Genomic DNA, 15,729 nt, shown 5'->3' with positions numbered 1-15,729 from the left:
CAGCGTGCGTTGGCTGGACACTGATGTGGTGACCATGACGGATCACATTATTGAGCATTTATTTCCTGCTGGGCACTTGACGCGGATGAGTCTGTTTACGCATCAAGACTGCTTTGTAAAGGAAGGACTAATGGCATGTCCTCTTTCCCCACGTGGAGGACCTGATCCTGAGAGTGGATCGGTGACGTGTCCAGGGTCAGCCAGCTTGTAAATAGAAGGGACAGTGGCTTAGGTCTACCACTGATCCCTGTGCTGGCAGCCGATATCTGACGTCACTGGGAAGTCCCCCCAAGGCTCCCCGGGTTGAGGGCAAGACTTAAGGATCATCTCTGCCCATTCCGTGTCCTGCACCGACTCCACGCTCACACCCGCCGCAACCCCGCCAACCCCCTTGATCCTGAGAGCTGCTTGGATGGGCTCAGTCTGCTTTCTCATTCTCTTGCCTTGGGTGGGCTCCAAGCAGGCCACAAGAGTATAGAGAGAGTAAATTTATCATCCAGTGTCTTAACACATGGGCATCTAAAAATGTGCTGGTGATTGGAATATGCAGATCAAAACTGCTGCCAGCCGGGCCATGCTCTCTGCTTGACTGGGCGAATCAAGGTGCATGACCAGGTGACCAGGTTTTCTTACACACCCAGTGTTTGTTAGGCTCACTAGCATTAGTCTGGATTTAGTTTGGCTGAAAATTTCTCATCCAATGAGAGACGAGATTGTTCATCTATCAGCTGCCTTTAAATGCTGCTTCAATAACTGGTGTTACAGGAAAACCCAGTGGGTTTCTTTTGCCTTTTTACATTAGCTTTATGAATCAGAAGTTAGATTTACAATGAACTACACAGAAGCCAATTGAATTACAGGCCTTGCATATGACCTTCATCTTATTTAATTTGTATAATTTTTTTTTCTAATGAGGGAATGCCAAATGTTTTTATGTCCCCCAAACCATGGCAGCTTAAAATAAAGAGAAAGCAGGGTAGTTGCTAAATTTTTGTGTTTTTATGTACTCTTCTTAAGCCATAACTCAAAACTGTAATTTCCAACTCTTTTATCTTCAAGCTTTGTTATCTTTTGGGGAGGGATTTATTACTATTATTCCAGAGAGATTGGGTGGGGGGAATTTTCCAGTCACTGGTTCACTTTCCAAATGCCCACACGTTAGCTGGCCAAGACCAACTCTAGGAACTTAAAACACAATCTAGGTTTTCCACATCACTGGCAGGAATTATTTGAACCATGCTCACTGTTTCCCAGGGTCTACACGGGTGGGAGTCAGGAGCCAGAGCTAGCAATCAAAGCACACCACCAATCTTAGCACCCCAATGTGAAACATTGGGCAGTCATCATTAGAACCAATGTGCTGCTCCCTGGGGAACCTTTTTAAATTAAACACACACACAGAGTAAGCCTTCAATAGCAGTGATTTCTACATCCATGAACACTGTGAGCTTTGGATTCAACATTCTTGAGAAATAGGCCTGTTACCGAGCAGTGTAAGATGGCCACATCCCGGCATCCCAGTGCGAGGGTTCCAGTCCTAGCTCTAGCTCCTGACTCCAGCTGTGACAGCGTAAGTGACAGAGCTCCTGCTGCGCTTGTGGGAGATCTCACTTGTGTTTTGGGCTCCTCGCTGGTCCCAGCCCAGCAAACGCTGGCAGGTGCATTCGGGAAATGAGTCTGGGGCGGGAGACGGGGAACTTTCTATTATTTCTCTGCTTCTCAAGTGAATTTTTTTTTTTTTTGAAAAACCGATGTTTTTCATCTTTGTTACATAACTGGTAATTGAGCAGTGATCCTGTGCTTTTAAGATTCTGACCTTAAGCTCACTTTGAACTGAGAGGGAAAAGTGAGTCAGTTGCTAATTTTGAAAAGTTGCAGTAGTTATCAGCATCAGAGGCTCTGTTCACCCCCCCACCGCCCCCACCACCGAGCCCCTGGAATCCAGAAGGGAGTCATGTGGGTTCTAGAAGCCTTGGCATGCCCTTCATGTGGCCAGGGGCAACTGCGGGCACAGCCTCCAGGAGCTTCTCATCTCCCTGTGAGATGATGGGAGGCGTTACCCTAGCAACCTCCTCCTTACTTGCAGTGACTCGTTTTTCTGGTCATTGCAAACACTCCCTGGTTTACTCGCTCCCTCCAGCCTCACTTGTATGTTGCTGCTTCAACTCTTTGAACCTCAGGAAATGTATTCTTGGCAAGTATGTTTCATCTGATTGTCCAGGAGAGCTCTGACCCCAAACGGTTCCATCACTGGTAGAATTGTTTATTTTAAAAATGTGGAACTTTTATCTACTCTTATTTCTAATATGTCACAGCCCCTTTCTATAAAAATGTTTGGATGGATTTCTTTCTATAGCTTCAGTATTTGTTACTAAAAATATTGGGCAGCTACACTTCTTTTTACACAGAATGAGTTATTAATCTGTAAGAAACCATCTTAGACATTGTCAAAATTTAATCAACTTATATGGCAACAGTTCTAGCTAAACGAATAAAAATATCAGTGTGCATATGCTACATCTTACATAAAGCTTGCTTTTATGGTTATGTGATTTTGCTGCATGTTATAATAAAAACACACGTACAACTTACCATCTTAATTTAAAAAAAAAAAAAAAAGATTTATTTGAAAAGCGGTGACAGAATGAGAGGAATCTCATCTTCTGGTTTAGCCCTCAAATGGACCTAGGCCATCCCAGGTGCCAGGAACTCCATCCAGGCCTCCCACAGGGGTGCCAGAGGCCTGAGTATGTGGGGGTCATCACCTGCTATCTTTTCAGGTACACTGGCGAAGCAGAGCTGCTGGGATCCCACCAGCCCTCACATACGGGATGCCTGTGTCCCAGACTGTGGCTTAACCACTGCACCACAACACTGGCCTCCCATGGTTACCATTTTCAAGTGTACTATCTAGTCATCTGAGGTGCATGCAAAATTATCTCCATTTTTTTTTTTCATCTTCCCAAACTGCTGCTCTGTTAAGTAACTCCCTGCTTCCCCATCTCCCTAAGCCTAGTAACCTCTCTTCTACTTTGTTTCTCCGGATTTGAGGCTCTAACTAGCTCATAGAAAATGGAATCATACTGGGTAGATCTTTCTGTGCCTGGCTTGTTCCCCTAGTAGTAATATTCTCAAGGTTTATCCATGTTGTAGCATTCAACATGCCAATTTCCTTTTTAAGGTTTAATAGTGTTCCGCTGCATGCATAGATTTCAGGTAGTTTATGGAACCATTAATGAGTGGATGTTTGGGTTTCTCCTACCTCCTTGTTGTTGTAATGGTACGATGACCATGAATGTGCATATAGCTTTTCAGAACCCAGCCTTGAATACTTCTGAGTGTGTATCCAGAAACAGGGTTGCTGGATCGAAGGATAGTCCTGTGTTTGAAGATTTGTGGAAATACTGTTTTCATGGCAATGGCCGCCTTGCACAACGCCTCCCAGCTCCTTTGCAGCCTCTCTAACACTGGCTGCTTTCCAGCTGGGGTTTCCTGTGTTGTTTGTCAGGTACTAGTCAACCTCATAGTGTGTGAAGTTGTACCTCCCCATGGTTTTAATCGCAGTTCCCTAATGGCTAGTGGTGTGGAGCATCCTTGCTTCTTAGAAAGAAGATTGTCGTGTATTTATTTACCTTGACATTTTCAGTTACTTGAGAGAGGAAGAACACCTCTTGTTTGGTTTACTTCTGAAATACCCACTGTGGCATCCCCAGACTGGAAGGAAGGCAGGAGCCAGAAACTCGACTCAGGTCTCCTACGTCACAGTCGGTCACTTGAGCCATCACCCCTGCGTGCCAGGGTCTGCATTAGTGGAAGTGACATCCAGGGGCTGGTACCAGGAATCAAGCCAAGCATTCCAATGGGAGAAGTGGGCTTCCTGACTGGTGGCTTAACCACCAGACGAACTGATTTCCCCTGAGCATCCTTTCATGTGGGTGCTGGTCCTAAGGGTGTCATCTTCAGAGAAATGTCTGTGCCAATTGTTTCCAAATTTTTCACCGGATCTATTTTGTTGTAAGAGTCCTTCGTAGATTCTGGATTCCACTTCCATATGCTGTTTTTTCACGGCTAATTTGTGCTTTGTTGCACAAGGGAATTTTATTTTGATACATTCCCATTTATCAGATTTTGCTTTTGTTGACTTTGCATTTGGTGTCATGCCCTAGACATTTAGAGATTTACGTATTTTTATTGGGTAGGCAGATATGCAGAGAGAAGGGCAGAACAAGAGAAAAATTTTCATCTACTGGTTCACTCCCAAATGGCTGTGATGGCCAGAACTGAGCTGAAATTGAACCAGGAGCCAGGAGCTTCTCCCAGGTCTCCCACATGGGTGCAGGGTCCCAAAGCTTTCAGCCGTCCTCGACTGCTTTCCCAGGCCACAAGCAGGGAGCTGGATGGGAAGTAAAGCGGCCAAGTCCTGAACCCATATAGCATCCTGGCACTTTAAGGGGGAAAATTAGCTAGTTGATCCATTGCACCAGGCCCCAGATTTATTCTTTTGCATGTAGGTGTTCAACTTCATCAATACCATTTCTTGAAGAAGCTGTCATCTCCCCATTGAGTGGTCATGGAACCCTTGATAAAAATCATTTACCATGTGTACAAGAATTTATTTCTGGAATCTCATTTTAAATTCATTGATTTCTTTATCCATCTTTATGCCAACACTACACTGTTTTTATTAGTATAATTTTATAATGTGTTTTCAGGGTCCAGCACGGTAGCCTAGTGGCTAAAGTCCTCCCCTTACATGCACCAGGATCTTCTATGGGCACTGGCTCATATCCTGGCTGTTCCACTTCCCATCCAGCGCCCTGCTTGTGGCCTGGGAAAGCAGTCAAGGACGGCCCAAAGTCTTGGGACCCTGCACCCATGTGGGAGACCCAGAAGAAGTTCCTTGTTCCTGGCTTCGGGTTGGCTCAGCTCCAGCTGTTGCAGCTACTTGGCGAGTGAATCGGCGGATGGAAGATCTTCCTGTCTCCCATTCTCTCTGTATATCTGATTTTCCAATAAAAAAAAAAAGTGTTTTCGAATGAGCAAATTTAAGTTCTCTCACTGGATGTTTCGTTTTGGTTTCATGAGTTCCAAAATGAATAGTCTTTATAAAACTCTTCCGGAAAGTCACTGCGTTATTTATCATTTGGGCAGATTTTCCTAGTCAAATGGGAGGAGAACATTGAGCGATTGCGGAACGTATGCGGGTATTTGAAATATCCTGCCTAGCTTCAAATGCAACTTTTGCCTGAACCATAGATGATGCAGATTTGGGGTGCTCATCTCCACAAGAGAATTACATCAACCACCCTCCAGTAATTAGTCTTTGTCATAGCAATGTGGATATAATGTTCTTTGAAACATTTTCAGCGCTAACATATACACATAAAGATTTTTTGTCCACATCGATAATTAAGAGTCCGTAGTAGGGTTTGAGGGCACAATACAGAATTATATAATCTAGACCTCTTTTTTACGCTGAATATTTTGTTAACCTAAACATGGTAGAACCACCTCAACTTGCTAAAGGCCACCTTGTGTTTCACTTCCTATAGTCTACCAAGGTGGGTGATTTCTCTTGGTGGATCTTAGGATTGGGCCTGGCTGACTTTGTTTTGCAGGCAGGACTGCCGTTGTAGTCTGACACATCCAGCCTTACTTGATTGGCTGTTACTTTAAAATAAATTTCTAAAAGTGAAATTTCTGGATTAAGAAAAGTCAACCATGTTTTTGGGTCTGATAATGCACGTACTACTCCAAGTAGCTGTTTATGTTCCAGCTGGAAACGCATGCCTGCGCTCCTGGCCTACGCTCACATCAATACTTCTTCCATTTTTGTATGTCAAAAGTGCACATTTTGCTTCAACTTGCATGTGCTTGATTAGTAATGAAGTTAAACCCTTTAAAGTTTTTAAACTCCGTAATAACCTCATGCTTTCTAGCTTTAATTGGGAAAACTTGAAGTGATGCAACGTTCTTTTGAAAATGAATGCTCTTTGCCTGTTTTTCAGCTTGTGGTGTGTGCTTTCACCATAATGATTTTCAAGTTTTAGACTTAAATTATAGATAATATTATAATTGGACCAATTTTTCAGTTTTATTCTGCTCATTAGCTGCTGATGGCGCCTTATTAATTTGTTTTGCTGCTCAGATGTGTTTGGAATCTTTATGAGTGTGGGGAGGTGGCAGGGGTTGTCAAAGCTGCTCATCTCTTTCACTCTGGCTCCTAGATTTCTTGTCTTGCTTTAAAAGGCATCTCCATGTCAGGCATACATGAGTATGTCCGGCGTTTTACTGGTTTTCTGGCTTTTTATTTTTTTTTTTTTTGATACCTGCACACTTCAATGTTAGTAAGTAGCATATTTTAAGGTTATTGTTCGTTTAAGTTACCATAGACATGTCAAAAGCCATTGGTTTCATATTTCCTCATGAGTGTCCCAAAAGCAGGAAAAAGGGTGGGCAGAGAAAAATCTGCAATGTGATGTTTAGTGGAATTGATATTTCTTCAGTGTTCTCTGCCTACTCAGGTGGACTCTCCAAGGGTATATCTGCCTCAGATGCTATTCTATTGAAGCCTTCACATACCTTTCATGTTTGTTTTAAGTTGTGGAACTGGTAAAAGAGCCACCTTGTGATTATGCCGTAGTCTCACTGGCTGAAATTGTGTGCTTAGATGTGTAGGAGGACATTGTAACCCTAGAAGGTCAGCGAGCACAGGATTACAGTTGATTAGATAATATTTCATGAGAACAACTGAATGGCTACCTTTTGTACACCTGATGGGATATAATTTGTGTAAGAACAATTGAGTGGAAAATATGTGTATGAGAACCCTTGGTGGAATATACAAGACAAAAGGAGTTCCAAACAAAAACATAGACACAGTTGATGGGTTTGTTGATGAGCTCAATACCTCCACCCTAATCCTATATGACCCTCAGTGTATAAAGTCTGTTGCCCCTAATAAATTTCGGCTATTGATCATCAGTCAGTAGTCTATGCGTGTTATTATCGGCTCCGTGCACCAAGTCCATCGCTGCAGGACAGTGACATAGATGTAAGAGCTAACAAGGATTATTTTCTTTTCTAGGTTTTACAGGAAGACTAAACTGGTTGGATTTCAAGACATGGAATGTGTGCCTTGTGGGGACCCTCCACCTCCTTATGAGCCACACTGTGAGTCCAATGAAAATGGGTCAGAGGGAAGCTGCCCTTGTAAAAGCCTTCATTTGTTAGAGCCTTGTGCATTTGGCAAAGGGAGCAAAACCCAGGACAACAGTGGGGCTTGTGGTGTACAGTCCTTCCCCAAGGTTTCCAGCAGGACGTTAAGCCCCTGGCTGTATGCTGCATCAGCAAACGCTCTGTTGACTGGAATCACCAAGTGAAATACAGACATTTTGCTGCCCTTGTGCCCCGTTCACATCTGCCCTATCAGACAGGCAATGCAGATGCCTGGCTACAGACCCTGATGGACAATGTCTTTGTATCGAGACCTGTAAAGTCCTGCATTCTCCCTTCTGAGTCCGCAGACAAGGTCATGTGGTGATCTGCTTGCTGAGAGAGCCTCTCCCCCAGTAGCGTGTCAGTTACTAGAATCTCAGGTCACTTTATCCAGGCCTTCATTTTTCTCATTGCATGCTGGGGACCCATCTGGGTCCTTGCCCTTTCCTCGCTATTTGAGCATTGCCTAGCAAGCTACTCCTTTGAACCATATACTTTCCACAAACTGAAGGCATTTCTTACATGTTTGTGTTGATTTTGAATAGGAGAAGAGGAACATCTCCCTCTGTTTATACTAACCTCACCTCTGAGATCTGCAGGTGGTAGCTCAGACAGTAGTCACGCTGAGGGCTCTGTCTGCTCTGTGTGTGCTCATCTGAGCTACCGCAAGGCTTCCAACACCGAAATATCCTGGCTGCCATTCCTCACTTGAAATGACAGCAGAGCCAAAAACTTGGAAAACCCTTCACAACTTTTACAGGAAATGGATAATGACTCTTACATTTCTAACATATAAACACATCTCCAGTAACCCATGCTATTAATGAGCGTGATGTTGAACACTTGCCGTGTCTCACAGTCTAGCAATCCAGGTACCTGACTCACCCGTTTCGGTTTCTTTTCTCAGAATCCTAGTGTCAACCCAAAGGTAGTGAGAACACTCACAGTCTTCAAACCCAGGTTTCCTAACTTCAAATACCACACTCTTTTCACCACATGTGACAGTGGTACACTCTGATCCATGGCTTTGCTTGTTGCAGCTTCAATTGTCTGTGTGCAAGCACAATGCAAAAATATTCAATGGATATTTTGAAAAAGAAAGATCACATTCATGTAACATGTATTTCATGTTATAACTATTCTCTACTTTATTAGCTACTGTTCATCTCTTGCTGCGATGCACTGATACATTAAACTTTATCATATGCTTGTGTGTACAGGGAAAAAAGGTAGCATCTATAGGATCGACACATCCACTGAGAGTCCTGGAATCTGTGCCTTACAGATAAGGGTGGCAATTGCTGTACTGTCTCTTTAAGAAAAACCAAGCTATTCTCTGTCCCAGGTGTTAATCCTCTTGTGTTATTTGCTTTCACATTGGTCATCTAATGAGAGCTCAAAAAGTTTACATAGGAGGAGCGTTGAAAGAGCCTCTTGATGCTGTCGCCCAGCTCAGAGAAGTCTTGTCTTTTTACCTGCTGTATCACAGTGACTTGGTCCTGCCCATGGCTCAGCACAGTGCTCGTGTGTCAAGAAGCCCAGATACGGTAACGTGCCTAACAGTGAAGATGCCAGGGAATGCATCCTTATCCCATGTCACAGCCTTGGTTCCACTCCCTGTACCAGCTCCCTCCCAGTACCATCCATAGGGAGCAACAGGTGTTGGCTGGAGTGGCTGGGGGATCTGAAGTAACTTCTCAGCTCCCAGTTCCAATCCCAGCCAGTCCCTGGGCATTATTAGTAGTCAGGGAGTGAACCAGCAGATGGAAGATCTCTCTCTGTCTCTCCCTCCTTCTTTGACGCACTGCCTTTGAATTAGAGTAAGTAAACCTTTCAAAGATAACATATTTCCTCCTAGATGACCCTGTGGACATATAATCAAGAAACTGATATTGTTCAGTTTAGAGCAACTCTTAGGAGTTTTCCCCTTTATTGCATTTCAGTGTAATGCCATCTAGTCAGAAGTCTGAGGCATTGGAATTTTTCTGCCTTTTCTGGAGTTCTGGTAAACCTCACAAGTGAGCCTCTAACTCTAAGTTTACTTGAAAATTTCCAAGTCTTAAGAAGCCCTCAATCAGTCACAGTTTGGGGGAAAAATCAATTGGTTTTGTTTACGTCTATATAAATATATTGCTCCTTGCGTGGGTCTTAGTGGAAAACAACCTACTTTGTCCAAGCCAGCCGTGCAGTGTGCACAGCTAAGAGCCTTTCATCTCTTAAAGCAAGATCGTCTGGAGGTCCCTGGGAGCATTAACCCTTATCTCTGTCAAAGGCGGCTTGCTGTCTTTGGCACCATGCTTGGGAATGGTTCCAGGATACAGCTAATCCCCTCAAAAGCGATCTTGAAGTCTTTGGAGGAAATTATGCAAGGCGCCTTGTGTTTTCATTTCTTCTGCTTGGGGCTTTATAACTCACCCACAAAGAGCTGCTTCTTTGGTGGGTTTTCCTGCATGGAGAGTTCCTGCCCCATTTAGACTCTGAGTGATGAGAAAGTGACACCTTTCCAGCTTCCTCCGGGAGCGTGCTTTGTCTCAAAGACCCCGGATGGGCAGGCGTTAGGAGCGCCAGCTTGAGTCCCTGCTGCCTGGCTTCCCATCCAGCTCTGCAGCAATGCACCTGGGAAAGCAGTAGATGGTGGCGAGGTACGTGGTCCCCCAGCTGGCCGCTGTGGGAGACCTGGATGGAGTTCCAGGCTCCAGGCTTCCACCTGTCCCAGATATGTCTGTGCAGGCATTTGGAAAGTGAACCTGCACATGGAAAACCTCTCTTTGTGTCTCTCTCTCTTTCTCTTTGCGTCACTCTGCCTTTCAGATCAATCAATCAATCCATCTTTAAAAACAAAAAAATAGGCAAGGCAGAATCCATCGCTGGGGCTCCACGAGAGCTAGAGGGTGCCAGGGGCACAGAGCCCCTCTGCAGCAGGGAGAGTGCTACACACCTGCTCCTGGTCTACAGAGCTGTTTGCCTTCCGAGTTCTCCCCTACACTCAGGCAACTGGGTGCCTTGCTCTGTGCGTCCCTGTCCATTTGAGAAGAAAATCAGATAGGCCTAGTTTCAATACCATCCACCTGCAAGGCAGGCCTGTATCATTTACCTTAAGTAGGCCGGGCGTTTTGTTCTCAGGAACTACATTGGGGCATTTTGGTCAATAATAGGCTGTGTCAATGACATTGTCCCAGAAGATTATACGGAAGCTGAAAATTTCCTATCACCTGGTATTTCCACCGTCCCTTTTGTATATTTAGGTACATCAACAGCATCTGGTGGCAGTGGCCTCTTGTCTTCAGTGCAGGAGTGTGCTGAATAGGCTACTAAGCTGGGTGCCACAGGCACCGTGTAGCCAAGGTGGATTGTGAGCTAGACGTGTGTGTGTGTGTGTGTGTGTGTGTGTGTGTGTGTGTGTGAGCCTTCAGTGGTGTCAGCACTTGTTCATGCGTTTGTTGGAACTTTAGGAGCCCCGTTACGAAGCAGCAACTGCTCTGCATGGGCACACATGCAGCAGAGACTGACTCCCATGTTTGTCCTCATGCAACTTGCAGTCTAGTTTGGAAGGTGTTACACAGTGACTCCAAATTATGCAGTATTTACATACATCACCCACTGCCAGATATGGCAACGACCACTCCATGCCTGGCAGGCTCTTGGTGCTCTAACAATACATAAAGGACAGTGTATGACTTGGGGCATCCAGGATGCTTTCCTAGATGGTGGCTTCTGAGCCATGGTCTGAAGCGCTGGCCAAGGGACCAAGCATTTTGGCACAGTGAGTTAAGCTGCTGCCTGCAACAGCAGCATCACAGCCCCCCGTTGATGTGCCTGGGAACATAGCAGAGATGGCCCTTCAAGTACTTGGGCCCCTCCTACCCATGTGGCAGAGCCCAGATGGAGCTCTGGGTTCCTGGCTTCAGTCTGGCCCAGCCCAAGACTCTGCTTGCCACTCACTCTGGCAGCCAGCAGGGTCTCTAATCTGTTGGCTCCTTTCTTTGCTCCTTGTGGCCTGCAGGACATCAAGTGCCTCCCAGTGTTGGGGGGAGCTGTTGTCTTGAGGACAACATGAGCGACTGCCCAGGAGCTGTGGCGTTTAGCCAAGACAGATGCTCAGAGAAGAGCAATGACCTTAGCACTTCGTGCAGACTGCTCCACTAAGCAGGAAAGGACGTAGGGAATGTGGAGGAAAATTCAACCTGCAGAGAACACAGGAGTTCTCAGATGTTTAAATATGCAATCAAGAATGCTTACATGGAAGTGACTGTCTTTGCAAAGCTTCGTGTTCTTCATAAAGTGATCTCAAAATTAATGAGAAAGTGGGGTGAACATTTAATAGAACACGCTTCCTTTATTTATTTTTGGAAGATTTAGTTCTTGGAAAAGCAGAACACAAAGCCAAGAGCCCAGAATCTCCTTTGGATCTCACACAGGTAGCAGATGCCCAAGCACCTGACCCATCTTCTGTTGCTCTCCCAGGCATGTTACCTGGAAGCTAGATCATGAGTGGAGCAGCTGGGACTCAAACCGGCTCTCTTAGGTGGCAACTTGACCTATTGTGGCACATTCTAGCCCTAGGGTAGCAGTTAAGCTGCCACTCCGTACACCGTATCCTCTAAGAGAATGCCTAGGTTCAAGTCCCAGTGCCACTTCTGATTCAAGCTTCCTTCCATTGCACACCTGGGGACAGCAGGGGATGGCGCAAGGCCATGCATCCCTGCCACCCAGGTGAGAGAACCGAATCAAGGTCTGAGCTCCTGGCTTCGGCTCGGCCCAACCCTAGCTAGTGTAGACATTTGAGAAGTGACCCAGTGGATGTGAGATCTCTGCCTCTCCTTCTCTCTCTGTAACTCTTTCAAATAAATGAACACATTTTTAAAAAATAAATAAATGATGAACGAATATTTTTTTAAATAATTTTTTTAAAAAACAAAAAAGCAGGTTTTATCTTCTTGACTGTCTAGACTGGAGCAACCTGGGAGCAGTTTTGAAAATTATAGTATCTGTGAGAGGCAGTGGAGTGAGGCTGAACACAGCTCAGGGCCTGATGACTTGGGTTCCCATCTTGACTCTGCCTTGGGCAAATCATTTCCTTCCTTTGAAGTGCTCTTCACAAGGTAATAATACCCCTGTCTGTAGACCTCGCATAGAACTCCAGGCACAGGGATGCAGTCATGTGATCCCTGCCCTCCTCCAGTTAAACTCAGAGGTGGCTATGCCTGCATCTGTTGGCCTGCCCTGATGACCCCACCTGTCTCCACCCCTCGGCCCTCCCCCAGGGGCATGCTTTGGTGTTTAGAATGGCATGATGCATCTGGCTTTGATGTTTGTCTTCCTGGTTCTTCACCTTCACTGCGGGGTGAAAAGACCCTCTGACCATTTGCTGTTTGGTGGGCTCCTATGGCCAGACTCCTGGGGCAGACGACCTGTCGTAGCCTGGCCTCGTTCCTCTCTATCCCATTCCCAAAGCCTCAAGCCCCAGGTCCCACCCCATAAACTCTCTGCATCCTTGTGAATAAAGATATTAGGTTGTTGGCCCACCCACAACCTCGGTGTAGTTGCTAATGGCATTCATCCGTGACAGTAATTGAGCGGGCATGTAGGCCAGGCCAGATGGGCAATATTCCTGTAAGTCACAGATAAGAGAGAGGCAGCCTTTATGTAGCTCCCCCAACTGCAGGCCTCGCTCTTCTTCTGTCTTTGGTTCCTAATATTGGGCGCCCATTTCAAGCACTGAAGAGAAATAGAGACAAATACACAAGAAATGTTAGACCTGTATCCTGCCTCAGGTCTGATAAGAAAGACAGATTTTGTAGGATTTCTCTGAGCTGTGTTTACCTAATTTGGGATAAATATGTGGTTGGAACAAATGGACTTGAAAAAATGCAAAGTGTTTTTCACCAGCTTTATTTAAGTCTGTTTAACCTAGCTGTTTGCTTTCTTCTTGAGGGCCTTTGTAAAACAAGCCGTGTGATTCTAAGAGATAAGCCATCAGATAAGTCACCCTGTGGGGCAACAAGTGCAGCTCTGTGAACTCGTAATTATTTAGGAATTTTGCATGGCTCAATAATCCCAGCAAACAGTGAACAGTTCCTGGGCCCGGAAGTAATAAGGCACTTTTTTTTTTTTTTTTAGAGAAATGATTATTTTCCAAGGGAAGTCTAAAATGCATTCTAAATAACCCATGCAGGTGATTTTAGAATGAGCTTTCCAAAGAAATATTTGCTCATTAAAGAGAATTGTTAAAGTTTAGTATGAAAAAAAAAAAAGATAAGCTCACGAATAGTTCCCTAAGAAAAATGTCCGTCCCTGGTGAATGGCCAAACCATATACAGCATGTCAGGGTTCCTGGTTCTACCATTTAGCTGTTTATTCCACCCTTTTTTAAAATGCCTTTTACTTCCAATACTGTTTTTCCCACACATCATTCTTACACATTATATGAACAACTTTATCATCTAAAGTGTCGTTGGCCTAAGTTGGGCTTTGGGAACTGTTGGTATCGTACATGACATTACCTTCTGTGTAGAATGCCTTACTGTATTTACATAGTTATGCTAGTTGGTATTCCAGACTGTGTTTATGTATCCAAGTGCAAAATGCTAGAGCGCTGTGCAAGGTTCGTGGGCAAATGGAATTAGGGGGTCCTCTGCTGATGTTCCCTACTCGGTGGGATGCGACTCTTAGGATCGGACGGTTTGAAGTGCAGGGTGCTTAAACTGGTATCTGTTCCAAAACACGAGAGTTGACTGGATCATTCGTGTGCTGATGTAAGCTTGGCTGATTGAATGATTCGCATGATATCCCAGTGCTCTTAGTGGTTTGAATGAACATTATTATTTTTTTTTTTAAAGATTTTATTTTTATTGGAAAGCCGGATATACACAGAGGAGGAGAGACAGAGAGGAAGATCTTCCATCTGATATTTCACTCCCCAAGTGAGCCGCAACGGGCCGGTACGCGCCAATCCGAAGCCGGGAACCAGGAACCTCTTCCGGGTCTCCCATGCAGGTGCAGGGTCCCAAAGCTTTGGGCCATCCTCGACTACTTTCCCAGGCCACAAGCAGGGAGCTGGATGGGAAGTGGAGCTGCCAGGATTAGAACCGGCGCCCATATGGGATCCCGGGGCTTTCAAGGCGAGGACTTTAGCCGCTAGGCCACGCCGCCGGGCCCTGAATGATCATTATTAAGAAGCCCTGAGCACCTCTGGTTGGGGTGCTGCCCTCTTCCACGTGTGATGGAATGGGGCAGCCCACCGGCTGGCTGATATAATGACTCCCTGGTGCTGACTGGAGGATAAAGACTCTTGAGCTTTTACAGAAAAAAAAATAAATAACTTTCCTGTAATAGTCATCTTTCATAAACTTTTCGAGAAACCCTGATATTTTTGCCTCTTGACACGCAGCACTAAGTTATTTAAAATAAGCATGCTGGGCAGCCATCTCCGAGGAAGCAAACACAAATTTGAGAGGAAATCCATTCAGAATCTTTGGAAGATCAGTGCTGGGAAGGGGTTCCGCTTCTCCGTAAGTGGGGGGTGGGGACTAGAAGGAGACACAAGTTTCTGGCTGGCTTGAGTTCAGCTGTTCCCTTACTCTGTCCGTCAGGTCAACACTGGGGTCCAGCACCCAGTACTCATCCTCCTTGGGCACCTTTAACATTGACTGGATCTGTTCAGAGTCAGACTGCATAGCAAGATGCACAAGAGACGTGTGGAATCCAAAAAGTGCTTTCTGTTGGCTGGGAACAATGTGGGATTTTGGCTCTGGGTCTCTGGCAGAGTTCTTCTGGTGAGTGAGCAGCTCGCTTTTCCAGAATACTCACTGGAACCCCTGTATTGTGGGTCCTCAAAGCCAGGACGTGCAAATTATAAGAGTTCATCTTACTGAGGTCTTTCCAAGTCCTCTGTGGTCCCGCGACCAAGACTCCTCAGTGTCGGGCCAAGGGGCTTGCTGGCCGGCCTGCCTGTGCTGGTGGAGCCTGGGTTTGGGGCTTGTCTCGGCAGCCTTTGAGCACAGCTGCTGTGCATTTGAGAGAAAACCTCATGCGGCTGAGAAGAGGGGTCGGGGGTTGGAGAGTTCGGGGTGAGGGGCTTCTAATAGAAAAGGCTGCAAGCTTCAGTTCTTCCTGCTTAGCACGACTTCCAGGGGAAGGTAGAGGAAGACAGAGAGAGCCAAGGAACCCCAGCAGACAACAGACCAGAGCTGCTGGGGGGACGCATCAGCCAGCCCGCCCCTGGGACAGCCGGGATTCCTTCTAGTCTCCTGTCCCATGGAGGTGTGCCTTCTGCCCCTCCTTCCGCTGGCTTCATTTCCTGGCTTTTGTGGCTATCGTGTGTTTTATTGAAGAGTAACGTGAAGCAGCATCGATCAAAGGTGGCTCATGTGCAATAAATGCAGCTGACATACGACGGACAGGTCAGGAACCCGCATGGGCTCCCTGCATATGCTCAGCTCCGTGTGCTGCGCGGATGCCTCTCCACGGAGTCCGTGGCTTTTAGGCTGTGACTTTGCCGTGGTGGAGGGA

The 15,729-nt window shown here is 45.8% G+C and overlaps 1 protein-coding gene across 1 annotated transcript in view; it reads left to right on the top strand.

The window, feature by feature from the left end:
• TNFRSF19 (TNF receptor superfamily member 19) overlaps positions 1–15,729 on the top strand; it is a 71,303-nt gene that overhangs the window by 22,726 nt on the left and 32,848 nt on the right. The window contains exon 4 of the mRNA XM_012926745.2: positions 7,088–7,173. Within this exon, the coding sequence (XP_012782199.2) occupies positions 7,088–7,173 (86 nt within the window). The remainder of the gene's footprint in view (positions 1–7,087; positions 7,174–15,729) is intronic.

The sequence above is a fragment of the Ochotona princeps genome, chromosome 12 (genome assembly GCF_030435755.1).
Source record: "Ochotona princeps isolate mOchPri1 chromosome 12, mOchPri1.hap1, whole genome shotgun sequence".
NCBI classification, from domain to species: Eukaryota; Metazoa; Chordata; class Mammalia; order Lagomorpha; family Ochotonidae; genus Ochotona; species Ochotona princeps.
The sequence above is the reverse complement of the archived record's forward strand: the minus strand, read 5'-3'. Positions and strand labels throughout refer to the sequence as shown.